The 27,018-nt window shown below is 40.2% G+C and overlaps 1 protein-coding gene across 5 annotated transcripts in view; it reads right to left on the minus strand.

The window, feature by feature from the left end:
* The window catches only part of OSBPL3 (oxysterol binding protein like 3), a 185,285-nt gene that overhangs the window by 46,697 nt on the left and 111,570 nt on the right, over positions 1 to 27,018 (minus strand). For 2 of the 5 annotated variants that reach the window (XM_017863949.1, XM_017863952.1), the window contains 10 exons: positions 26,052 to 26,168; positions 25,838 to 25,891; positions 24,852 to 24,965; positions 20,176 to 20,343; positions 19,453 to 19,576; positions 17,613 to 17,716; positions 17,317 to 17,409; positions 16,045 to 16,201; positions 6,692 to 6,822; positions 3,271 to 3,378 (listed from right to left, as the gene is read on the minus strand). In XM_017863949.1, the coding sequence (XP_017719438.1) occupies positions 3,271 to 3,378; positions 6,692 to 6,822; positions 16,045 to 16,201; positions 17,317 to 17,409; positions 17,613 to 17,716; positions 19,453 to 19,576; positions 20,176 to 20,343; positions 24,852 to 24,965; positions 25,838 to 25,891; positions 26,052 to 26,168 (1,170 nt within the window). The remainder of the gene's footprint in view (positions 1 to 3,270; positions 3,379 to 6,691; positions 6,823 to 16,044; positions 16,202 to 17,316; positions 17,410 to 17,612; positions 17,717 to 19,452; positions 19,577 to 20,175; positions 20,344 to 24,851; positions 24,966 to 25,837; positions 25,892 to 26,051; positions 26,169 to 27,018) is intronic. The other 3 variants (XM_017863950.1, XM_017863951.1, XM_017863953.1) reach the window with 3 other exon arrangements.

Below are 27,018 nucleotides of genomic sequence, written 5' to 3' on the forward strand. Positions count from 1 at the left end.
TGAGAGAGAGAGAGAGAGAGAGAGAATTATGGTCTTTTTCCATTTACTTATTAAAGTTTTAAGTTACTTGATATTATTTGTTCATTGCTTACATATGAAAAACACTATCACTGATTTAGCATTATCTCAGTCTGTCAATTTCACTGAAAATATTTTCCCAGTCTATTATTTGTCTTATTTTTTTGACACACATTACTTTTCCTAAAAGAGAGTCAGATCTAATCAACATTCTTTTGAAATTTTTTTCTATTGTACCCCAATCTAGAAAATCTTCCCTATTCTAGCAGTTTGATATTTACATTAATATTTTCAGTTTGAATTTTATATTTAACTTGAATTTGCTTTTGATTCATTTTAGCATGCAATGAAGATTTAAACTTCTTTTTAAATTGCTTTGAGCAGGGCATGGTGGGTGGTGAATGCCTATAATCTCAGCTACTTGGGAGGCCAAGGCAGGAGGATTGCTTGAGTCCAAGAGTTCAAGGTCAGGCTGGGCAACTCCAAAATAATGGTAATTAATAATAATAATGTAATAAACTTCTTTGAGCTGTGCCAACCTAATTTATTGAATAATCCATCTCTTTGCCATTGGTTTTTGATGCCTTTTCGAACCATAATCTGTATTTCTTTTATATACAAAATAACGTTTATGCCTAAGAGAGTTACTCCATCCCATTCTTACCCATCATCATCTTATTTTAACTGCTGGAGCTTCAATGAGTATTTTATTTTCTAGCTTGGCATACTGTTCTTCATTATATAGCAGTGTATACTACTGAGAAAAGAATTGCTTTGGCCTCATTAGATGTGAATTTAAATCCCAGCTCTGTCTGTTACAAGCTGTGTGTCTGGAGGAAGTTATTTAACCTCTCTGAGCTTTAGTTCTGTTGTTTCTCAAATGAAACCACCACCATCCAACTCATAGAGTCATGGTTAGGATTCTGTGAGGTAATGCATTCAAAGGCACACTGATATAGCAAACAGACAATTAAAAAAATTAAGTTCCCTTCTCTTCCAGACTTTTCTTTAAAAGTTTTGGCCTTTTTTAGTCTCTCAAATGGACATTGGATATAGTATAGTGTTACCTCCCAAAAGTCACTTGCCCTTTCATTTGGAATCTAAAATAATCTGAGAACTGATAACTTGATAATATTAAATCTTCACATTCAGGAATATAAAACAGGAGAAATTTGTAGGTTGTGGAGTAATTTGATTTTTAAAAACGTGGGCATTTTAGAATTCAATTAGCCAGGCCCAACACCAAAGATGGGTAATATATGAGGCTAAAGAAAAAGGTAACAAAGTGAGCAAAGAAAGTGAGAGTTCCAAAAAGAGAGCACCTTGGGCTGACCCCATTGTTGGAGACTGTTATTTCCCAATAGAGTATCAGAGGTAACAGAGTTACTGAAAAAAAGTTAACTGGAGTCAAGTTTTCAGTCTGGGAGGCCATTTTCACTTACTTTCCTACTTATGTCCTGAAGGCAACAATAACTTTACCTTTGCTGGGAAAGTTAGCCTGAGTCACTCTATGATAAAAGGGATAAAAATAAGGGAAACAGAAAATTTCTGAAAGAGGAAATAGATACAGATGACAACTGCATGTAGACTCAAGAAGGCTGTTTTGGAAGGTGTATGTTTGAAGAATGTTATTGTTACCTCTCAAGGACAGTGTACAGCATTTCGGCTTTCAGGTATGTTACTTTTAAGATCAGTTTTAAAATATGCGTTTTAAATATATAGTTTAAAAACATGTATTTTAAAAGGCTTGTGATTTTGGTTTCCTTTCCAAAACACAAATAGTTCCAAGTAGACATGCCAAGCATAAATTCACAAAAGAATAAATGAAGGTTATGTATTTAATTACCTGTTAAATAAGTAAATTGTGATAATACTATTAAAAAGGTAAATAACTGTCTGAAAACATGCACAAACTCCAGAGAATACCATCGTAAGTGGCAGCTGGTCAGTAATGGCTGATCCTGGCCATGACTGGGTCCTGCTTTTAGAAAATGTGCAGATTCAAAAGAGGGCCTGCCCAGGCCCAAAGTCAAGGCGCCGTAAGTAATGTTTAGGTGCTCAATGCTGCCGGTGACAGTTTAGGTCTGGTCTAAAATATCTGAAAAGTGACCTCTTGGGGGTAGCGTTTCTATAAAGGAACATCATACTTAACCACTAGCATGTGCCTCAGAAGTAGTAGAGACCCATGAGCTTCTGTCAGACAGAGGGTGAGGCTCATGCGAGCGGATGGGCCTGTTCACACATGGCACCATATGGTCTCCAAATGGGTTGGGTGCCCCGGGCCCTATAGTCCATGTACTGACTGACTTCAGCCTCAACTCGCTTCACCACCCAGCACAATGGCTTCCCAAGGAGTGAAGGTGTGTGAGGGGTTTGTTTTTTTTTTTGAGGACAGGAAAAGAAGGATGAAGGATTACGATTAAACATTATAAACTTCTTTTAAAAACTTATATAAACACACACCTCTTGTCTATTACCTGCCTTATATTTTTTATTTTAAGTGTACTCAGTCTAATTCATTTCTTAATAAAATTTAGCATATCTGAAGCAGGCATATAATATAAAAAATAGCTTAAAACAGTTCTTATTTTCATTACTCTTTCCTACTTATTTTTTGAGTAACCTACTTGTACTTTTCTGAAATTTCTCATTTTAAACATGCAAAGACTATTTTGGATAAACATCCCTAGTCTTGAGGAAAGAACTTTTTAACATACTTTTAACTGACCAAGAGACACTTTAATTGTAATGAAGTATTATTTTTCCCTCAGAGTGTACAGCCACATTCTATAAAAGAAAAATAAAATCACAGAAAAGGGAGAAGGGAACAGCCACAGAGAAAGGGCTAGAGGGGGAGGAGGCTGGCAGGGAACCAAGATACTGCAGGTCAGAGTAATGTAGGTTTCTTCAGTAGTAACAAGAGAAAATGTTTCTCTCTCTATACTTCCCACTCCAGTATCACTTACTGAAAGGGGTGACATTTAGGAGTGAAACAGGGTGAAGAAATACAAAAGAAAGAAGAGTTCAGGGGTAGGGAGCAGTTTAAAAATGCAATTAGCAGCATACGCTCAAGAAAGCGTTTGAGCCCGAGACCCCAGTCCATGAGCCAGCTGCGGCCAGCACCCAGAAGAGGAGGGCAGAGAGGTGAACAGCACCCACGAGGGGAAGCAGGGAGGCCGTGCAACTGGACAGATGGTATCACAGGAGCGGGTGGCAGCTGAGGAGACATTACCAGATGAGAAACCTACCCACCTCTGCCAGATTGTCACCCGACTTGGCAACAGCGGGGGAGTCGAGGAGCAGAGACTCGGCATGGATTCTGCGTAAGCGTTCTTTAAGATCTGTGTTTTGTGCTAGGGCCTGGAACATGTTAAAATAGTGGGGCTCTGTTAATAAATGGGGATGTTTCAGAAAAGCACAGCAGTGGGCCCTGCAGGAACAATCTCTAAGAGCTTGACGAAACTCTCAGTGATGTGGTCTGAGAGCACACTTTCTGGACTTTTTCCTTGAATGCTCTCCAAGAGGATACTGGTTCTGAGATGCCTGGGAGATGACAAACTGGAGGTTCTGGAAATGATGCTCCTTCTCTTTTCTCATTCCAGACATGGAAGGAGGGTTGGTAAGCATGACAGAGTGGGAAGTCACAGACACTGTCAGCTTCTGTTAAGACCGGTGGTCTGGAGTCTCTTTGGTCAAATCCCTTCCTAAGGAATCCAGGCTTCTATCAGCTTTGAAGAATATGGCTGTCCCCACCCCTTATGACTGGATGTATTTCAATGCTACTTAATTATCATACCCATTGAATCAGATATTAGAAAGTGTGCTAGAGGCCGGGCATGGTGGCTCACACTTGTAATCCCAGCACTTTGGGAGGTGGAGGCAGGCAGATTACTTGAGGTCGGGAGTTCGCGAACAGCCTGGCCAACATGGTGAAACCCCATCTCTACCAAAACATACAAAAATTAGCTGGGCGTGGTGGCGCATGCCTGCAGTCCCAGCTACTGGGGAGGCTGAGGTGGGAGAATTGCTTGAACCTGGGAGGCTGACAGACGTTACAGTGAGCTGAGATCGCGGCCTGGGTGATAGAGTGAGACCCTGTCTCAAAAAAAAAAAAAAAAAAGAAAAGAAAAGAAAAAAAGAAAGAAAGTGTGCTGTGTGCTGGGAAGTAGGGCTTTGTGAAAGATTTTTATTCTTTTCCAATATGAGTATTGATTGTTCTATTCATTCTTCAGGACTAAGGCAATTTATTTCAAAAAAGAAATAAGTAAACCTCACTTACCTGCATAAGGGCTTAAGGACCATGGCTCTGGGAATGGGTAAACGTGAGATGAAAAGCACATCTGAGACTACCCCAGGCCTCCTTTGTATTTCCCTGGGCAGGGCCCATTCCTTATCTCAACCTGTCAACTAGGAGGAAAGTGACTGAAAGGTAAAGAAAGCTGTTTCTTTCACGCTGATACTCCTGTGCACTTCATGACCAACTGTTCTCCAATGGTCTGTCTGTGGAAGGGGATAAGTTCTCCTGACTGTCTTTCCAGACACTCACAGGATCAGCTCCATGGGCTCTTGCACGCAGATTCAGCCTGTGTCTGTATTCCTGACTCTTTTCTAAGAAGCTCTGAGCCTTTTCCATCCACCAGGGCCTGCAGGACTGACCTGCTGAAAGCACAGAAGGATGTGGCACTGCCTAATCCTCTACCTGGATCTCCAACAGGGATGCTGGCTTTATTTTTCAGTCCCTGCAGAACATATGGGTTATTTGAAAATCCTTGAGGACCACTTAAGAAGCACTGTACAAGAGCTAAGCTCACACAACCACATGTAACAATCTCTCTGGAGCACTCACTTTATTCTGGCCAATATGTCAGTGGTACGGAGGCTAGAATCTTAGTACAGCCTGAAAATTGTGCTATTTTATTAGTTTTTCTTTCCTTTGTAAGCCACAGGCAGAAGAAGAAAACATAGCAACACCGTACATACAGCACCGACATACCCATTCTGATAGCTCTTATATGGTTCTAAAAGTTGCATTTTCAAAAAGCAAGTCTTAAACCCAATTGTGAATCCAAGCCAAAAAGGAAAGAAAGGATCATTCAGTTTTATCCGAAGTTTCCAAAATCATGAATATGGGTGAGAATGAATTCCTTAGTGAAGGTGAGAACAGCCTTGGCCTAGGATACCACAGCCAAATAGGTCTCAGTGGCCAGACAGGCAGATTGACAAGATGAGGCCAGGCTTCTGTGGGAGGAAGCAGGGAGAGGAAGATTACGGGTGAGGGGCCTTGGAAGCCCATCAGAGGTACCTTTTGTAAATACACTAAAAGCTAGCTTAATGGGAACAATAAGAAACTCAGGGGAAAAAACCAAAAACACTTTGCTTCTGCTTCTCTCAAACCAAAATGGCACCCAGTGTATGGCTGTCTGCTACAACAAAAAGGGGTTGATTCTATCTGTCACCTTAAGACAACATTAAGACTCTTTTTATATATGGAGCAAGCCAATGTTATTTTTAATTTCTTTTGAAGATAGCGTACTTGGAATGGTCCATGAGTGAATATTCCTTACATATTCTACAACAACTTTACGCGCTACTGGCAAAGGATTTATCACTAACATTATATCAAGAGCATCACTTTTCTTAGCAATACGATGAATAGAAAATATGAATCAACATTTTCTAGTTCTCTCAATGCCTGTGTTGGCTTCTGGTTACAAGATCCTAAAATTCATCTCCCCTACGTGACCTGAAATAGAAAATTCAGTATTGCTTCAAATGGTGATTTCATATGTGCACACATTCTTTTTTTTTCTAAAGTAGGAATTCCAAAGTACAGGAAAAGAGTAAAACCAAATCAGTATGATATTTCAAAAGTTCTCTAGCCTCCTAATAGATGTAGGGTTAAAAAAAAAAGAAAAACAGATAACTTTATTCAAATCGAGGTAGGACATGGCACTTTAATGGAGCCTAACTATTCTGAGGAATTAATTGAAACTGATGAAAAAAGGAGAGAGAATGAGAGACAGAATGGCTGAGAATCATTTGGGACCCTGTCAGTGATTTTCCTGTTACTATGAAGGTATAGTGATTGCCTGACAGGCACTTTCATGTGACTCATCTCTTTGTAGCCACAGTAGGTGGGGCCGGGGGGGGAAGCTAAATGATGTCTTGTACTATCCAATCAAACAAAATAGCTCTCATGTCTTTCAAAGAGTAGTAAACAGGATCAGTGCTTTGCAATAGAGAAGGTAAGAGCATGAACTGGAAATTTCACTCTGCCACCTGTCATTTGGAAAGTAAGGCTAAACTTGTGGCGTCTCACGCCAATAAAATTTCCTCCAAACTGTCAGATTTTGTAAGCATTAACAGAAAAATGTCTGTAAGACATGCACACATACACACAAAACGTACAATAAAATGTTAGAGAAACAAAAAAATTTAGATCAGAGGAAACCAAACTTAAAGAAGGTATCGCTTAATAAAATACTAGCTATTAAGATTTGGATAGGTTAAGTTTTGATGTTTCAAATAAACAGATCTGATGAAAGGTTAGAATATAATTCGGATAATTTGGTTTTCTCCTGAATTTTCAACACAACCATGGAAATAGAAATTACAAAACATTCATGAGCCTGGACACATCTCAGGCATTCCTGGATGCAGACATGTAACTTACAGATGACAGGGCATTCTTCAGACCAATGACCTGAGCAGATGGGGAGGAGGAGGCATCCTGCTCCATCAGCTGCTTCAGTTTCTCTCTCTCCGCTGACATGATATTAAAAGCTGACCTTAAAGTGAAGTAAACTATAGAGATATAATCATTATAAAAAGGAATAAGGAGGCATAATTAAAAACAAAATACAGAAAAAAAAACTATCTCTTATAAAAGAAATAAGCAAAGTAACAGCCCTGAATATTTTGAGTGTAGCAAATGCACACTCTACCCTGACTTTTAAAAAACACATTTGCCATGTAAAACACTCTAATGTAAACTAAGGCCTCTGGATGATGATGTGTCCACGTAGGTTCATCGACTGTAAAAGATGCAGTACTCTGGTGTGGGATGCTGATGGCAGGGGCACTGTGCCTACATGGGAGCAGGGGGCTTATAAAAGCTCTGCACTTTTGGTTCAATTTTGTGTGGACCTAAAATTGCTCGAAAAAAATTAAGTCTATTAAAACTAACTCCCATTCACACACATCTGGCAATTCTAAGGCCCCTATCCACTATAACGTCTCATGACTTTATGACTTTTCATCAGGATATTCTGACGCTTGGACTTTGCTTCTGGATCCTCAATGATCTGTGTTTTGTTTTGTTTGTATCCCCAAAGACTGGAAAGGGTTAAAAACAAAGCTTATTGGTTTTTCAGGGGAAATGTTAACACTGCAGCAGAAAAATTAGACAGCACCTTAATCAAGTGATTAAAATTAGCTATCGGTGAGACTCAGGTGGACCATGTGCCTCCAGGTAAGGTACGCTGAAAAAGATACAACATCTCCTTTGGTGCATACCAGCCAAGGCTATGTAATCTGAATTTGATCATGAGGAAACATCAGACAACCCCAGAATGAGAAGCGTTTTATTTTTAAAAGTTGGCCTATACTATTCAGAAGTGTCAGTTTTATGAAACAGAAAGAAAGGCTGAGGAACTGTTCCCAATTAAAGGAGGCAAAAGAGGAATGACAATGAAATTGACTCAAGGGGCAACATGATACTAAAGGCATTATTGGGATAACTGACAGCATTTGAATATGGAAGGTAGAATAGATAAAATTGTTTCAATGCTGTATTTCCTGAATTTGATTACTATACTGTGGTTATATAACAGAGTATTCCTATTTTATATACTAAAATATAAAGCCATGAAGAACAACATGATGTATGAATCCTACTCTCAAATGGTTCCGAAAAGTGAAAGTGTGTATGTAGAGAGAGAGTGATAAAATAAATGTGGCAAATATTTAAAATGAAGTATTTGGGTAAAGGGTATACAGAAGTTCTCTGTATAATTCTTGCAACTTTTCTGTAAGTTTGTCATTGTTTCAAAACAAGGTCTTATTGTCTACCTCCTTGCTTGTTAGCCCTTCCAGCTGCAGGACCCAGAACACCCCAGCTCTAACCCTGGCATTCAGCTACTCTGTTCCTGAGTGAGCACTCAGGTACAATGAGGGCTTAGCCACTATGGCCTCCAATGCCTGAACTGAAGTTTTAAAAAACATTAACACATACAGCCAAAAAAAAAAATCATTATTCATTAGGTTTTGATCACATCATGTACAAATTACTTCCTAGGGATGAGGAAGCTGTTTTCTAAATTACTGATCGTGGCTATCACATTTCAATATTATCTTTCCAATCTCCTTGATTATATTTTGTTTTAGAAGAGCAGGAAGACGGAAGAGACTCAGACAGATGTCTTCTCAAATGACCTAGCACATTACTGAATTCCACAGGGCTGCATTTTTAGAGGTATTGTTATTCAAGAGTGGCCTATTTAGTAACACAGAAACTAAATAGGCATTATTGACTTACTTCATTTAATAGCAAAGAGGACAACTAAACCTCTCTATATGTTGTTGCTGAACTTGTCTGAGGTTGTGGCATTTAGTGATGGACATGAGACATCTTAACAAAGTTACAATTTGTGTACACACACACACACACACACACACGCACACACACAATGGCGCTGCCTCTGCCAAGAGAAGATGGGGGTCAAATGGAACTAAAATTTTCTAACAATGCCTATGAAACACACTTAGCTCTTTGCTTTAAACAATTTAATTGAGCAAAATAGGCAGGACAACAGCGTGACCAACAGCTGGGGTTCCACCACCAGCCCTGGATTCTTCCCTACTCCATCATCTATTCACTCCATGACCTTGGATGAGTAAATGATGTGCCTGAACTCCAGTTTCCACATTTGTAAATGGGGATAATAATAACTTTTACTTTAAATGGTTGTCATGAGGATTGAATGAGAGAGAGAATGCAGGTAAAGCACATAACACAATGCATGGTATGTAATACATAACAAGTGTTACTGCAATAATCATAGTGATACCAATGAAGGAGACGCATGAGGATGAAAGTGATGGTGACTGCAGTCTCTTGAAATGTTGGCAGCAGCTCTAGAGGACGCTTTAATCTTTTGCCAGGACAAAGCTTGTAAATAACTGCACACAGGGTAGACATTCTAGGAATGAGGGGTTGGCCAGAATCTATGGAGTCATAGGGGAACAGCCACAGGAGGAGAGCAGAAGCCACACAGTTACGGACTACATCCTATGTCCTATTAGATAGGCACTATGCCCCTCCCCTGCCTGCCACACACACAGGATGCCCATGGCCATCTCAGTGGATCCCCCGGGGAGCTACCTCTCCACTGTCTTGTTTATTGCTCCAAATAAAATAAATGTGGCACTCAGCTGGCTGCCACTTTTCCAAATGAATTCCTCTGGCTTCCAGGTGACTCACAGAAAAGCAAGGCTTTCCACCAAATGAGAAAAGTCCTATATAAATTTTAAAAACTGGCAGAATATACATTTGGTTCAAAAGGTACAGTTGACAAGATTGCAGCAGGTATAAGATAAGCAGAAAGAAACTCATATAGTCATTATATTTTATTGTAAGGTATAAAACGCTTCCTAAATCATCTGAAAAAAAGGGTTTGGAAGACTAGATCCCCGTGTACTAAATTTCTTAAATGATTATTAAGGCCCACTCAGGACGTTAAAATAGTCATTCACAGCCACCTAACGATTTGCCACACACAGGGCAACGATCAGAGGTTGCTCATGAGAGACCCCACATTTACATTAATTAAGACACAGGATCCCAAAAGTCAGGAACACTCTCTGTGACAGGAGTGTTTTCTTACTTATTTCTAACACGAATCTAAGCTTACTAAAGACAAATAAACAGCTTTAAAAAATAGAAGATTCAAATGAGTGCATCACATCTATGGTTACCTGACAATAAATAAAGCCACACAGAAACTCTTAGCTGCTTGGAGGTATGAAGGACCTCATAGATTATCAAAGCCACCTACCCACAACATGAACAACTCTTCACATCTCCAGCTTCCCTGCCAAATGGTCTGTTGGCTCATGCTTGTCAGAGCACTTGCTATCTCCTAAAATGGTACATTGTGCTCTGGGACTCAGAAAGTCCTCCCTGCTGCTAAGACATTGGCCTCAGTGTCTCTTCACTGTCAAACAGGAGGTATTTCCTCTTTCATTGGGTGTTCAAATATCGGAAGGCAACTGTGGCATCTATGTTTATTTATCTCTGTCCCAAACTGTCATTAGCCACTTCTCAGATACCCTTCCTGGACTACGAGAGGCAGGCACAGGCTGAGTCTTTGATTATAAGAAGTCTTAAGTTGCATCTACAGAATGGAACATCATAAGCATCGTACAAGTGACTCTTCATGGTCACTACCTTTCTGTTTCTAAGGTTTCCAAGCTGTTCTTTTATTGAGTTAGTATGGTGAGACTATAATAGATGGAATGTTTGGATAGTGAGAGTCAATACTGAAGGAGAGTTGGACTCAATGTATCTGAGCTCTACTTCTTAATATGCTCCTTCTTTAGCAGTTTCTCAGCATCAGGAAAGAATAAGATCTTGGAGAAAACAGTTATGAATGTCATGGGCACCGCTCTAGAAAGCAGTGTGGTACAGGAGAAAGAAATTCTCTAATAAGGCCAGCCAGAAGTTAAATCCTACCTCTAACACTTAGTTGCAGCTGCCATTTATATTTAGGACAAATCCTTGGTTTCTACATCTGTACATGTAGATAATGGGCACATCTGAGGAGTGCTTTAAGCAAGGAGAAAACCTACTATCACAGAGCACCTAACAAATAGTAAGACTCTTTTTCCCCCCTTTATAATTGGAAATCAAATTTTAGATGAATTTTCTTTAAAATGTTAACATTCCTAATATATCTGGGAAACTCTGATCTTCTGTAATCTGCAGAAGTTTCAAACCTCACAGGATGCCCATGATTTCACAATACTTTTTAACCCATATTCCATCTGAATTGATTTAGATACATTAGGTAACTTTACTAAATGATCCTACTTATGAATCTAATTGCTCAGCACATTTATGCTGAATTCTAATTTATGAACAATAAATTATTTGGCTTTTTTTTGTTGAGTCATATATCTCTTTTAGCTTTTTGATCTATGAAAGAGGTATCATTGTAACACAATTGGCTTTTTTATTCAATGCTTCCATAAGCTGAAAATGGTTCATAAAATGACCACTCAATAATTACTACTCAAACACAGAGAAAGAATCCAGGAAGAAAAGAATAGGTAAATACAGTTTTGATTTTGTTCTATTTAGCTTTCACATTTGTGAATAATGATTTCCTTCACTTGTAGGAAAAGTGTCCCTAAAACATCATTTGCTTCCCTTCCAAGTCAGAGAACACAGATATCCACTTCCATTTGGAACACCTGACCCTAGTCCTGTCTTGTTCCTTGCTTTGCCATCCTAAATCTACTCACCAAGTTTGGTCATTTCTGTTTCTGCTAACAGACTACTCTCTCAGAAAACCTTCTTGTAACAATAAGCAATAGTATGGACTCTTTCTATTCAGTGTAAAATAATCAAAGAAAATAACTACAGAATTTGAGAATCAAAAGAGTCAGGACAACTACTATATGACATTTAACAGGTTATCAAGGGCCAGAGAGGTTAATAAATGAAGTCGGAGTTCCACAGCTGGTCAGTAACAGAGGTGGCCTACTTAGCCAGTACAGAGGGAGCTCCAAAAAAGGCTTATTACTTACATTGTTTCTTAAAGTATGTTTCTCAGAAACTTGAATTCCAGGATGTTAATAGCTGTTGGGAATGGGGGGAAGATTCCCAAATAACATTGAAAGTCACTGAGTTAAACAAAGCCAACAGATTTTTTTGTTTTGTTGTTGTTTGCTGCAGGACTTCTCAGGGCCTTTATTATTTACTATTCTTATGTAAATCCAAAAGGAGACCACAGTCAGCAGTGTTTTCCAAACATTTTTAATCATGAAGTTTTGTTTCATTTTAGAAGTACTGTATGCACAAAGCGATCCATAAAATTATTTTGGGAAACGTAAAACTAATATATGCAACAAAATTACTTAAGACTTTTAGGTTTCAATACATTTCATTCTCTGCTTCTATGTGTGTGAACATCCACACAAAGACAGAAACATAAGCCAACAACTGGTTCAACAATATGCCATAAAAATCAAACTCACAGTCTATAATATAGAATAAGGACTTCAAAACTAGGATGGGTGTATATTGGTTCCCTACCATCTGATCTACAAAACCAGGAGAATTCAAACACATTTAACAAGCTGAAGGTCACAAAGACTATGTTACATCACTGGGATTCTTGCCTTTAGTTCAGCTGCTTTGGAACTGTAGTCAACAGAATAGTGATGCAGTTGAGAAAGTACAACAGATACTGTCAGTAACAAAATGAGGTTTACACAAGAAGAAAGGTCAAGATGCTTCGAGTCTGAATGTATGGAAGTGAGAAGGCATGCAAGGTCACAGGACTTAGCACAAACCTGAGAGCTGTCTTTATTCTCTGAGGCCCCCAAATTACCATCTGTGTAAGAGACTCCCTGAACCAGGAAAAGGAAGATCTTTCCATCTCTGCAAGTGTACTGTAAAACCACAGGAATGAAACAGCTTGTTAGGCTCCCTGTGGAATTTGCTGTCTGTAAGCCCACAGGGCTCAGACGACTGTTGAATAACTGCGTTGGACCTTTCTCCAGGACAAACCTTGGCCCAGGCTAGGTATGTGGCAGCTCTGCAGCCAGCAGGTTTTCACAAAGTGGGAAAGACAGAACTGCTGGCTGGGGCCCATTACAGACTTTCAACAAGGTGGAGGCCTCTGCAGGAGGACTGGATCAATGGATCCACTCAATATGACGACCTTTGTCCCACTGAGGAGGCAGCTTCTTCAGTGTAGGTGAAACTCAGGACATTTCCTCTGTGTAGGGAGGCATTATCTTCTCATTTTTTTTAAAGTTCATATTATTAAAAAGTAACAATGTTTTATAGGAATTTCCTCCCACAAAACTTAAGATGCCCTAAATGCAGCTGATCATTTAAATTCTTCAAATTCTTTTTTTTTTTTTTTTTTGAGACGGAGTCTCACTCTGTCGCCGGGGCTGGAGTGCAGTGGCCGGATCTCAGCTCACTGCAAGCTCCACCTCCCGGGTTCACGCCATTCTCCCGCCTCAGCCTCCCAAGTAGCTGGGACTACAGGCGCCCGCCACCTCGCCCGGCTAGTTTTTTGTATTTTTTTTTAGTAGAGACGGGGTTTCACCGTGTTAGCCAGGATGGTCTCGATCTCCTGACCTCGTGATCCGCCCGTCTCGGCCTCCCAAAGTGCTGGGATTACAGGCTTGAGCCACCGCGCCCGGCTCTTCAAATTCTTTGAAGAGCCTTTAAGGGTGGGCCAGGTAACTCTTGCCATTTCACAGATGGACTGTACAATAGCACAGCAAAATACTGGCAACATTCTAATGGTAATTAGGACAAGCGTTCAAGGTAGCAATCTGTATAAAGGATGAAATGGTTTCCTTATAACCCACCTCATATCCAACATGTAAGGGAAGAGAGAGCTGAATAATCAGTAATGTATGAAAGAAAAATATGAAGTAGGAAAGGAAGGCAATAGAGAAAATATCTTTTATCTTCCCACATTACACACTGCCCTCCCACTGAAACATTTTAAATCCCTTTTCTCTTTAAGAAATAATACATGAAAATTGAAAACAAAGTTAAGCAGAAAGATAAATAAGAACTTGTAACTCCAGCCTCCATCACTAAAATGTTGGTATATATCCTTCCAAACTTTTTAGTACACCTATATATGCTCGAAATAGAATCATATCTATATATTGCTTTGTAATCTTACATTTTTACTTTACATTTTATGCTGAGGACATCTTTCTATGTCTATAAAAAATAATCCTGGCCACTCCATCTGTAAGAGCAGAGAAATACCAGGTAAGGAATACGGACTCTGGGGTCAAACAGGTGAGAATTCAAGTCTCATGTTGGCTGCTTTATAACCATGTGACCCTCAGGAAGCTGTTATTTTGTCTAAGTCTCAAGTTTCTTATTTATGCAATGGAGATCACAACGATACCTACACTTCACAGGCTACAGCTAGAATTAAAATAATGCATGTAAAGTAATTAGCAAATACCTGACACGACAGTTATGTGCTCGATGTTAAGTAGCTATCGTTATTAGCAGTAGTGAATATTCTATTATATTACATTTTTGAAAAAATTCAATTTTCTATTGTTTGGCATTTAGATTATTTTTATTTTTTTAACCTTTTATTTTGAAATCATTATTGACTTATAGGTAGTTGCAAAACAGTAAAGTCCCACATACCCTATACCCAGTTTTTCCCAGTAGTTAGTTACGCCTTACACATCTATGATACAATATAAAAATGTGGGAGTTGACATTAGTATAATCTACAGATTTTATTCAGATTTCGCCAGATTCACATGCACTGATCTGTTTATATGTGTGTGGGTATGAGTAAATGCAATTTTATCACATGTCCACATTCCTGTAACCAGCACCACAATCAGGATACGGAACTTTTCATCACTACAAGACCCCTTGTGCTACCCCTTTATAATCACACTCCCCTTTACTTCCTTCATCTCCATAATTATATCATTTCAAAATATTTATGTAAGTGGAACCCTATGGATATGGTTTGGCTGTGTCCCCACCCGAATCTTATCTTGAATTGTAGCTCCCATAATTCCCATGTGTTATGGGAGGGACTCAGTGAAAGACAATTGAATCATGGGGGCGGTTTTCCCCCAAACTGTTCTTGTGGTAGTGAACACGTCTTATGAGATCTGATGGTTTTATAAGGGGTTTCCCTTTTCACTGAGCTTTAATTCTCTCTTGCCTGCCATCACGTAAGACAAGCTTTTTGTCATCTGCCATGATTGTGAGGCCTCCCCAGTCACATGGAACTCTTTATAAATTACCCAGTCTCGGGTATGTCTTTATCAGCAGCATGAACATGGAGTAATACCCCTATGCCATGTAATGTTTTGAGATTGGCTCTTTTCTCTCAGCGTAATGTCCTTGAGATCCATCCAAGTTGCTATGTATATCAATAGTTTGTTCCTTGGTATTGCTGAGTAGTATTCGATTGTATGGATGTACCACAGTTTGTTTAACCATTCGTCTGTTGAAAACCACTTGAGTTTGTTTCCAGTCTTTGGCCAATACAAATAAACTTGCTCTGAACATGGGTATAGATTTGTGTGTGGACAAAAATTTTCATTTATCTGGAACAAATGCTCAGAAATGAGTGTTAGGTTGCATGGTAAATGCATGTTTAGTTTTATACAACACTGCCAAACTGTTTTCCAGAGTGGCTACACCATTTTACATAGCTACAAGAAATGTATGATAGATTAAATTTATATGCATTTTCACCGGCATTTGATACTATATTTTCTTTTAACTTTGGCTCTTCTAATAGGCGTGTAGTGATATCTCATCATGGCTTTAATTTGCATTTTCCTAATGGCTAATGATGTTGAATACCTATTTCTAATTTTTGATGTGACAATGCAAAATGGATACTTTGTTTGGATAAACTCTAAGTTAATTCCTACAATGAATTCTTCAAAGTGGAATTGCTAGATAGACAGATTTTTAAAATAGTGGGAAAATAATATCATATTGCCCTCCAGAAAATTACCAGTTTACACTCCCATCAGCATCACATGAACTGCTCAGCTTTGAAATTACTAACTCTCTCCCCTACAAGGTTAAAAAGACGGTTCTTGCCAATACATTCTCCACTACCAGGGAAATAAAATAAAAATTAGGTTTCCCTAAATCTTAATAGAGCAGAAAATGAACCAACTAAGATACCCTCTCTAAGGACATCTCACATTCAGATATGCATTTAACATTTTCATCAAACACACTAGGAAGACAGAAAACTCATTTACCTTTATGGGCAATATGACACAGATCTTCTTGCATTTTAGAAAACTCTGATGAGGTTTCAGAGCCATCCGAATAATTTTTCTCTTCTCCAAAATCTAGTGTTGACAAATTAGGATTGGAGGAGTGTAGTCTTACTGGGCCAGAAAAAGGTTTGGGGACCTGAAGTAACACCAAAGGGAGATATTTCTTTTCAGATGCAGATTGCTTAGAATATTTACTTGATTCTAAGATTGAAATATAGTAACAGAAAACATTTTATAGGTAGGTCTTTCTACTGAGTGATCACTTATTTTTAAAAATGAGAACTCAAGACAACACTTTCCACAGCAACTTGCTTTTGTGAGCTAAAATGGGTGAGAAATCACATCTTCTTTTGGAAATGATAGAAGCATTAAAGCTTTAGGTTGAAAATGACAGCTAAAGCTGCCAGGCTTTCTCATTTATACTCAATTCCTTCCTCATGGCAATAATCATCCATGTATCCAGGCAGTTAGTAATGGATAGGTTTAAAATGCTTTCCTTTGTACCTAGGGCTTCTACAAAACAAATGACCTTCATTTGTACATGGACCTTCTTTACTTCCAAAGTGCTTATCTTCAGTCCATAAACTACTTTGAACCAAAGAGTATACAAGAGTGTATCAGGTGACCTAACCAGAAGCTTGAGATTTATGTTGATTCTAAAAATGTTGCAAATTAATATGCAACCGTTAAGCTGTAAATCTTGGCCTGTGGCTTAGCTGTGCACTGGGAAAGCTCCTCGCATGCATGACACAGTGAATCCTGGATGAGGGATTGGGAGTTTGAAGATAAGAGGCCAAGGAGAATCTACACCATGTCCTGTGCCCAGAGAATCATGCCTGTGGGCTTAGAGGGATGACAAATCCATGGAGCATCAGCAGAAGACACAGGTCAGAGCACAGAGTAACTGCAGCCACAAAACAAGGCACAAACACAAGCAGGGAAGAGCACAGGCAGGCTCAACAGTGAAGATGGGGAAACCAAAAGCCCTAGAAATGGCAGCAGTCCCTGCAACCTCACCCCCTTTTTCCCTTAGAAAATATTCTCTCCCTTGCCCACGATCCATTATGTGCATATCCTAGCACCCAGACAGTCTAAGCGATTCAATTCATCTATCTGCAGAGTACATTGGAAAGAACAACTACAGAGTATTCACTCATCTATTCTCCTAGCTGGGGCAAGGCAGCTCCCAGCACATGGCATGCAGAGCAGGGCCAATGAAGAAACCAGTCTGTCGGGGGAAGCCATGGTTACCTGCAGTGTTCCTTTAGCATCTTTGCCAATAGCTCTGGACCGCCACCTCCTTTGTGGTCTTTTTTCCTTTTTGGGACTTTCAAAAGCTCCACCCTTTGTTTCAAAACAGGAAAGAGAGCACAGACAGTAAAGTCCACCAAACCGACAAGGATAAATGCATAGCAAGGTGACTACCTCCATCCCCTTGACTTTGGCTGAAGCAACTGACCACAGCATCCCACTGTTAGTGAAAGGCTGGGAGGAGAAAGGAAAGCAGAAGAGGGCCAGAATGTCAACAGAAGAGGAGTCGGGCTCACCTGGATGGCGTTGATAGCTGGTGCCGAGTATGTCCGATGCAGGACATCCATGCTTTGCAGGAGCTGGCTCATTTCTACCAGGTAGGCATGACAGTGTGCCAGGTCTGTGGGGGAAAAGAGGACAGTGCTCACAATGGTCCACTAGCAAGAGGGATCGCTGTGCTGTCCCCATGCCAGCTACTTTTCCTTATTTATCTGTGGTTGATTTTCTTTTTTCATCTGTAAGGATCGGAAATTTTACTTCCCTTTTTACAGGAAAGGCTGTAGACTCTAGTGGTTAAGGGCACGAATCTTGAGAACCAGGCTGCCTCAGTTTGAATCCACTTAATGAACTGTAACTATTGAGAAAATTGCAAAACTGCATGCCTCAGCTTCCTCATCACAAAGACGGGGACAATTATACATGTAGATCACAAAACAGTTGTGAGAATTAAATGAGTTGATATTGCAGAGTTCTTAGAAGAGTGTTTGGCACAGAGTAAAAACTAAATAAATCAGCCATCATCATCATCATCATTAAGTTTAATCCTGTAGGAATATGCTGACGCTATCCACTTGTCAGGACCTAATGCACATTAATAAAACTAAAATGAAAGTTGTACCAGTCTCTAAGGAAAACTTTATCAATCACGGACCTGCCTGAGGATCATAATGAGCCTCTGCAGATGGACCTGAGCAGACATAAGAAGACTCTCCAACCAGATCCCAGTCGCTAACCCAAAAGATAGTCCATAATTTGCTGTTCGCTGGATGCTGATGGATGTTTCTGCTAAAGAATACAGGCCCAAATGCCTTAGGCTAGAGGCTCTCACACTTTGATATCATCAGGATCACCTGGAGACCTTGTTAAACCATAGCTCACTGGGCTCTACCCCTAGTTTTTGATTCAGTACATCCGGGTTGAGCCTGAAAATGTGCATTTCTGATAAGTTCCCGGGTGGACGCTGCTGCTCCAGAGACAAGGCTCCAGCGACTGCTTTGACAAGCTGTCACTCGGTAAAGCTCATGAGTGATGTTTATTGGAGGGGCAAAGCCTACATGGTCCCAAGGGTGATACTACCTAGATTCAACAAGAGATAATGCAATTTTCAAGGCTGCCTCTTGTATCTTTCTCTAACAGTGGTTCTCAATCATGGCTACACTTTTAAATCAATTGGAGAAATCTTCTAAATTATATATGCCTAAATCCCACCCCCAGACAATTCAATCAGAACACTCCCAATCCCGCTGTGGATCTTTTCGGTTTTTAGTTCCCTAAGTCAGTCTTGGCTAATTAAGGTTGAGAATGCTGAGCTTCCTTATGGCAGGCGCCTTATCAAAATCACTTGGGGAACTTTGGAAAATTAGTGATACCAGGGCCCTACCTCAGACCAATTTAAAGAGATGATTTGAGACAGAGGACTGAGAATGGGTATTACTGCATTTTAAAAGTCCTCTGGGTGATTCTAATGTGCAGTCAGGGTACAGAACACCTAAGTCGTGAAGATCTCCATCTGATCACCCCCTCACCTCTAGCACAATGATTCTCAATCTTGGGTGTGTGTCAGACTCTGCCCTTGGAGACTGACTTAGAGGCCCATGTGGAAATCAGGCATCAGTATCAGGCATCAATACTGAAGGAACAGAAGAAGAAACCTGTCTGCACGTACAGCCAGGTGAAGATGCAAAGATCTGCAAGGAGAGTGTCTCTTGTTGATGATGGGTACAACCTTTACAAGCAAAATATGGAAGAGAATGTGGACAAGCAAAGGGGAAGGACACAAATGCACCTGAAGTGTAAACACCAAACCAGTATCATCTAATAGCCACGACAGAAAGCAGAGGTTTCAAGTCACTCTACCTTTGGAGCATTTTTCCATGTCCTCTGAAGACTGTAACCATAATGGAACTCGTGTCTCACCACCGCAAGAAAATGATACATTGCTTCCAGTTTGAAATAAATTCTGCTTTGATATACTGCTACGCTGTTCCACAGATGACAAAAGCACATTGTAAATGGAAACAGAACCAAGCAGGGACATGTTAAGGTAAAGGATAACAGAGTGGGTTAGTCACTAATGGACACCATTTGCCTATAATGAGGAAGGAGCTTCTAGCTAAGTACTAAGACCTCTGACTATCACCCTGGTTTGGCCATACCATGCTATGATATGGCATGCTTGAATGGTGGACCTTATTTTCTTCTTTTATCACATATTAATAATAACACCAAAACAATAATATAAATGTTTGGAACTATTTTGCAATCCTGCATAGCTACATGCATACCTACTGTAGTTTACAACCAGAAAAGGAAACCAAACTCAAACCAGTCAGGACAAAGCTAGTTCATTCAGAGATGCTAAATTCCTCCTTATTCTTCAGTCACTGTCCCCCCCAAATAATAGATGCTCATCTGGTCTTGCTTCTGACTCAGTGGGCAAACAGACTAATTAAATACCACCCCAAGCCTACCTGCTTGTCCCTGAAAACCTTTCCTTCTTCGGAATTAGCTCCCAAGATAGGACTCCACAAAACAAAGCCACCCCGTTCTCAGATTCATTATTGGCAAAACACTCATTACCTTCCTACTTGAAATGGAGTCAAACACCCCAGATGCAGAGTCTGTGACAGTGGACCCTGAGAAAAAGTGATTAACTTCATGTGGAAACATGGCAATTTCATTCTGACGATACATTCTGTGATGGCGAAGTTTCGATACCCACTCATCAAAGACTTCTTCTGATTTGACCTGTGATGTATTCAATTGAAAAAAGGAAAGAAGAGAATCACTCACGGGAAGGAACAATTACTCATCAAATTGAGGCCACTCCCGAAATCCGCTTTTTCAGTTGGTACATAATTTCAACAGCCAGGCGCAGTGGCTGATGCCTGTAATCCCAGCAATTTGGGAGGCCGAGGAGGGAGGACCACTTGAGCCCAGGAGTTTGACACCACCCTGGGCAACATGGTGAAACCCTGTCTCTACAAAAAATACCAAAAAAATTAGCCAGACATGGCGACACACGCCTGTGATCTGAGCTACTCGGGAGGCTGAGGTGGGAGGATCACTTGGGCCTGGGAGGTTGAGGCTGCAGTGAACCGAGATTGAGCCACTGCACTCTAGCCTGGGTGGCAGAGGGGGACTCTGCCTCAAAAAAAAATACATAAATAAGAAAAGGAATGGAGAAATAGGCTCTCACTGACTGTTTACATTGATGTGGTCCACAGGAACAAGTTTGAGAAAGAAATGCAGAGTAAAAATGATCTTTATAAAGTATGTATTTTGGCTTTCTATGAGTGAATCCAACTGTTATTTATTTATTTGTTTGTTTGTTTGTTTGTTTGTTTATTTGAGACGGAGTCTTGCCCTGTCGCCCAAGGCTGGAGTGCAATGGCCCGATCTTGGCTCACTGCAACCTCCACCTCCCAGGTTCAAGCAATTCTCCCGCCTCAACCTCCCGAGTAGCTGGAATTACAGGCATGCACCATCACGCCCAACTAATTTTTTGTATCTTTAGAGTAAAGACAGGGTTTCACCATGTTGGCCAGGCTGGTCTTGAACTCCTGACCTTGTGATCTGCCTGCCTTGGCCTCCCAAAGTGCTGGGATTACAGGCATGAGCTACCGCGCCTGGCCTGTTATGCTATTTTTAAGAAAACAGAACACTGCCAATCATATTAAGCAACAAATAAATTGAAATTTATATTTATCTGCCTCTTAAAGCATTTCTAAGTTCTCTAATCCCAGCTTCTCTATCCCTACTGAAAATATGAGCACCATTTTTCTTTTTAAACTCTTCTCTAATTCAGACTTTTCAGATCAATCTTTTCTGAACTGGAATGAATTAGTAAATTCTTCCTAAAATATTTAACCTTGTTCATCTCTCCAACAAAGAATACATTGCTGAGGAGTATATGTGATATGGTTTGGCTGTGTTCCGTGTCCCCACCCAAATCTCATCTTGAATTCCCACATTTTGTGGGAGGGACCTGGTCAGTGAGAGACAACTGGATCACGGGGGCAGGACTTTCCCATAGTGTTCTCGTGGTGGTGAGTGGGTCTCACAAGATCTGGGGGTATTATAAAGCGGGGTTTCCCTGCACAAACTCTTTCTTTTTGCCTGCCACCATCCACAGAAGATGTGACTTGCTCCTCCTTGCCTTCCGCCATGACTGTGAGACCTCCCCAGCCATGTGGAACTGTAAGCCTATTCACCTCTTCCTTTTGTAAATTGCCCAGTCTTGGGTATGTCTTTCTCAGCAGTGTGAAAATGAACTAATATAATATGTTAATGAACATGAAGGTTATCTGAAAGAACATTTCTCCCACTCTCAGAAATAAAGCACTGTACAGCAATATTATTTTTCCAACTTTTTTTCCTCTCATACTCACAAACCTTTAGCCATTCTCTCCATAAATGAGCAATCATCAATTTCTAATTTCCATGAAGAATACTGTTTGTAACTAGTAGTTTTTATTTAAAGATATTTCAAACATTTATAAAATATATGTGATATATAGAAAAAGAATATAACAAGCACCTATATACCACAAATATTTCCTAAAAGTCAATTTTGGCCAGGCACGGTGGCTCACATCTGTAATCCCAGCACTTTGGGAGGCTGAGGAGGGTGGATCACGAGGTCAGGAGATCGAGACCATCCTGGCCAACATGGTGAAACCCCGTCTCTACTAAAAATACAAAAATTAGCTGGGTGTGGTGGTATGCACCTGTAGTCCCAGCTACTCAGGAGCCTGAGGCAGGAGAATCGCCTGAACCCGGGCGGGAGAGGTTGCAATAAGCCGAGATCGTGCCACTATACTCCAGCCTAGGTGACAGCGAGACTTAGTCTCAAAAAAAAAAAAAGTCAGTGTGTGTGTGTGTGTGTGTGTGTGTGTGTGTGTGTGTGTGACAATGCATTGATATTTTCAAAGTAAAAAAAATGATAGATAACCATATATTAGAACACTAAGACTTATGAAGCTGTAATTTAAGATACTCCAAAAGGATGCACAGTAGGATAACTTCCAAGACGAAAAGTTCAGGTCAATTTGTGAAAATCTTTACTAATGCCAGAGATGAGAGCTAGGATATGCAAATAAATGCCAGCAATATCACTCACTGAGGAACTGTTAGGTTGGCTCTAGTGCTGATTGTTAGAAGTACCTATAAGACTGGAAGCACCTGCAGGGGCTTTTTAATGTGTCATTTACAGGAAGAAGCAATACAAACAGACTCACACCTATTTGTCTCCCCTAAATTATGTTCTTGAAATGTATTTCATTTCCCAGATGTGGTTAAGAGGAATTTTACAGGAATCTTGTGTCATCCTTTGCTCTGATCTATTCTCAGAGGCCCTTATAAGTCAGTGCCCAAGCACTCATCTGAACTCACTTTTTTATCAGTTAAACAAGGTAGAAAAATAAGAGCACTATATTAAATAACTGTCCAGGGTCCTGTTCCAGTCTCTCAAGTAGTTCTAGGGTCGTGGGTGAACAGCCGCTTAATCTCTCTGCCATCCAGGATCCCTTATCTATAAAATAAATGGGATCAAACAGCCCACAATTTAAAACTGCCTGACTGAGTCTATTAACTAGAACCCTCAAATAACTATACTTGGCTACGCTAAGAATCAGAGCTGATGTTCAAAAGAACGAACAAGAAACCAAACAGAAATTAAAGCAAATCACATAGAGAAATATTAAACTGCGTTTATCACAGTATTAGCATTCAATATATTTTAGGGTATTCTAACCCTTTAAAAATTATTAATTCATAATTACTTTTATTTTGTTAACCAGAATAGTGGGCAAATAAGAACCTATTAATTCCTGACCATGTCAAAATACAGAGCTAAGATTCATTGAAAGTACCTGGAGAAATAACCTAAACTATTCTAGTGGAGACCAATCACTGCAACAGAATAAAGGATAGTATTCTTTCTTAAATTTCTTTTTTCTCTTAAGATATAGGCTTTTCCCTCCCATACTTCACACCAGTCATTTGCAGCCAGGGGTGGTTTTATCCTCTAGGGAACGCCTGGCAATGTCTGGAGATATTTTTGGTTGTCATAACTGGAGAAGGATGCTACTGGCATCTAGAGAGAGGGCAGGTGGCAGGGACACTGCTCAACATCCTGCTATACAAAGTCAGCCTCCCACAACAAAGCATTATCCAGCTCACAATGTCAATGGTGCTGAGGCTGAAAAACCTTGCTTTACACAATTAGCTACACCCAGAGATACAGTTAGGCTAGGAAATAGTGAAGATTTGACTGTCTTGCCCATTCAACCAACCACAGGTATGTGGTCCACACAGCTCAATCACCACACACATGCCATAGAGAGGACAGGGACACACTGAGACAAGGAGCTCATGATCTCATGCTTTCATTTTCCTAATCCTCGGGCCCCATTCCCAATATCTCAAGTAATTTTCCCAAGTAAGAAAACAGTCTTAGTATTTTCTCAATTAATTTCTAACACTCGGGTACCATCCAACAAGCACATACAATAACTACACTTCCTGAGTTTACCCTGGGCCAGGCACTAGGCCAAGTTTTCTACATGCAGCCCGACAAGATGAGTGTTATAATAATTTTCATTTTGTTTTAGGTGAAAAAACTGAGACTTTCAGAGATAAGTAATTTGCCAAAGTTCAATGGCTAGTGAGTAGCCACATCAAGATTTGAACCAGATCTAGATCTCACGCTTCATGCTTTGACTATCTCTACCATCGGCAGGAGAGACAGCACAAGAGGGTAAGCAGCTTTGAAGTACTATTTGGGAACCCACGCTTTAGGGGAAAAATTCCTGACATTTCACTACAATATTAGAATTTTAGTGGGATTCCTATAAAATTAGCCAAAGTGATAAAACAGGTCTCCATGGCCTAAATGTTATATATATTTCAGGAACACATTTTAACCTATAGTAAATGGTTCTTCACTAAAGATGTGACTGCCTGAGTGGAGATGGTTCGGAAACAACATTTTTCATTGTTGACTGTTGTCACAATCACTGGGGGCAGGCTGGTATCTAGGGGATGAGGTGACCAGGAGGCTAAACCTTCAAGCAGTGCTGACAGTCCTGCACAATGACATCCCATTCAAATACCAACACTGTCCATGAGAAACACTTTGGTAATGAAGGTCTTCTACATGTTGGCTGAATACCCACAAGGCATCACCAACAGTATAATAACTGACAATCCTTCCCCAACATAAGTCAACTCTGCACAGTGGGAAGCAGCCTCACCTTCAGATGGTAGATGTGCTCCTCGGTGTCAAGGTCTATGCATTTTGATGACTTCTTTACAGACATCACTGAGAGCCCGACGTCAATGCAGCCATGCAGCTTCTCTCTCTCTATCTGCAGAGGTACCAAGAGGGTCACTTGGGAACCACGGTGTTAAAAGCAGCAGTCACAACCCTGACACACCCTTCCACACCCACTGACAGTAAAATCACAAACACTGCGACTTGAGCCAGGGCTGAGTTACGTGCTGGACATGCACTGTCTTCCTGAATCTCTGAGGTAGGAAGTACTCTCCCCATTTTACAGATGAAGAAACCGGGGTACAGAGGGGTTAAGTAACAAGCAGTTTACACAGTCAGGATGTGAGGGAGCAAAAGAGTCAACACTGTGGGTTGACTCCCATAGCAGTGAATTCACCTGTCAACTGCACTGCCTCCCGCTGAATTAGTTTCTGGTGTCTGCATTCATTTAGAAGTGACGCATTAATAAAAGAAGTGAGAGCAGGGGACTGAGAGGACAGGAAAGGAAGAAGGGAGAAGAGCAGGACTCCTTCAAGGGGCAGGACAAATGGTCATTCAGAGCCCTCACACACCAACTGCCTGGGATTAATTTGAAAAGGAACTTCTTCACCCAGGGCCTTCTCCCCTGAACCCCTTGGTCACAGTACAAGAGAGAGGGACGCCCTATGTTTTGTTCCTGTTATCTAGCTGCGAGGATGTATTCTCCCACCCGGGGAACTCCTTAGCACAACCTTAAGACCAGAACAGACCTTTGCATGCCCAGAGAGTGTTGGGGGAGCCCCTGCACCTGGACCTGGTGGAGGAACTGAGCCTGCCTGGAACCCAGAGCTCAGACAGAAGTGATTCCCCTCTATGATTTCCAGTTCTGAGAGAAGCTACCCTCAACTATATGCACTCTCATCTCTGAGCTGATGGTTACCCCTTTAGGATTCTTCAATACCACACCGGGCCCACGAAAAGACTTACATCAGTTTGGCTCTTGGCATATTTCAAGATTCCTTTGTCCAGATAGAAGAATCTCTGTGGGGAAGAAAGTATTATTAATTAAGACATTCAATTTAGGTGCCCTTTTCTTGGTCTCAAATTACAACTAGAAATTAAATATGAGTGCCTAAGAACCAGGTGCTGAGTGTCAGGGCAGTGTGAATGCAAATAAAGGGGAGGCCAAGACCAACCTTACCTTGTGCCAGCCTTTTAAGGGCCATTTCCTCTTTTTCAGCAAAAATCCTTTCTGAACTGGTGGCTCCTGGGTGTAATTCATCTCCCCTCTCAGTCCTTCCACCACTTCCCAGCTGTCCTGTTCCAGCAAAAAAGTTGATGTTAAATGTCTACCTTTTGAAAATAATAATGGTAAAAGCACTGCATCCTATCAGTAAATTTATTCAAGATGGGGGGGCTGGCTGGGTTTGTTGGGGAGAAGAAATCCAAATTTAATTTCCATACAGTCCCTGGGCTTCATAGATTTAATTCTATAATTTAGTGGCATCAAATTTCAGTTTTTTTAAAGCTCTTTTTTTGAGAAGAGAATGTTTCCTTCGGTGTTTGAACCTTAATAGGCACAGCTAAATGTAAAGATTTTCCTGTAAGTTCTATTTTTGTTCACTTTGACATTACCATGCAATTACTGTTTGCTCAGCACTAGACTTCAGTCTGAATTTTAACCAGAAGAGAGAGTGTGTGTGTGGTGTGTTGATGGGGGAAGGAAGTTGGTTTAAGAATTGGCTAAAAAGTATGAGACAATGCAAATCAGTAAATATGACAACTTGGTTGAAATAATTATTTTGTTGAAAATCAGCATCCACAAATTCTAGGTATTTAAATGTACCGGAAATCTGGATGCATTAAAAGTATATTTTTGCAACAAGAACTTTCACTCTTTTTTCCCAGAAATTTGTTTTTTCCATCTTTTTTTGTTTCAAAAAATTTTCTTTCTTTGGCCAATTATTACAAACAGTTTTTACAACTAATCTTCTACTATTGGCTATTTAGGTTATTTCAACTAATTGAAAAAGAATTTTAAAAGAAATAAAAAAGAAAAACACTAAAAGTTCTGAAAATTTACTTTTAAATACTTAAAAAGGAATACATCATTGCTAATCACCTGAAGATAAACCAAAAGTGGCAATACTTCAGTGACTGGGAGAGTT

Source organism: Rhinopithecus bieti, unplaced genomic scaffold (assembly GCF_001698545.2).
Source record: "Rhinopithecus bieti isolate Rb0 unplaced genomic scaffold, ASM169854v2 scaffold_73130, whole genome shotgun sequence".
NCBI lineage: Eukaryota > Metazoa > Chordata > Mammalia > Primates > Cercopithecidae > Rhinopithecus > Rhinopithecus bieti.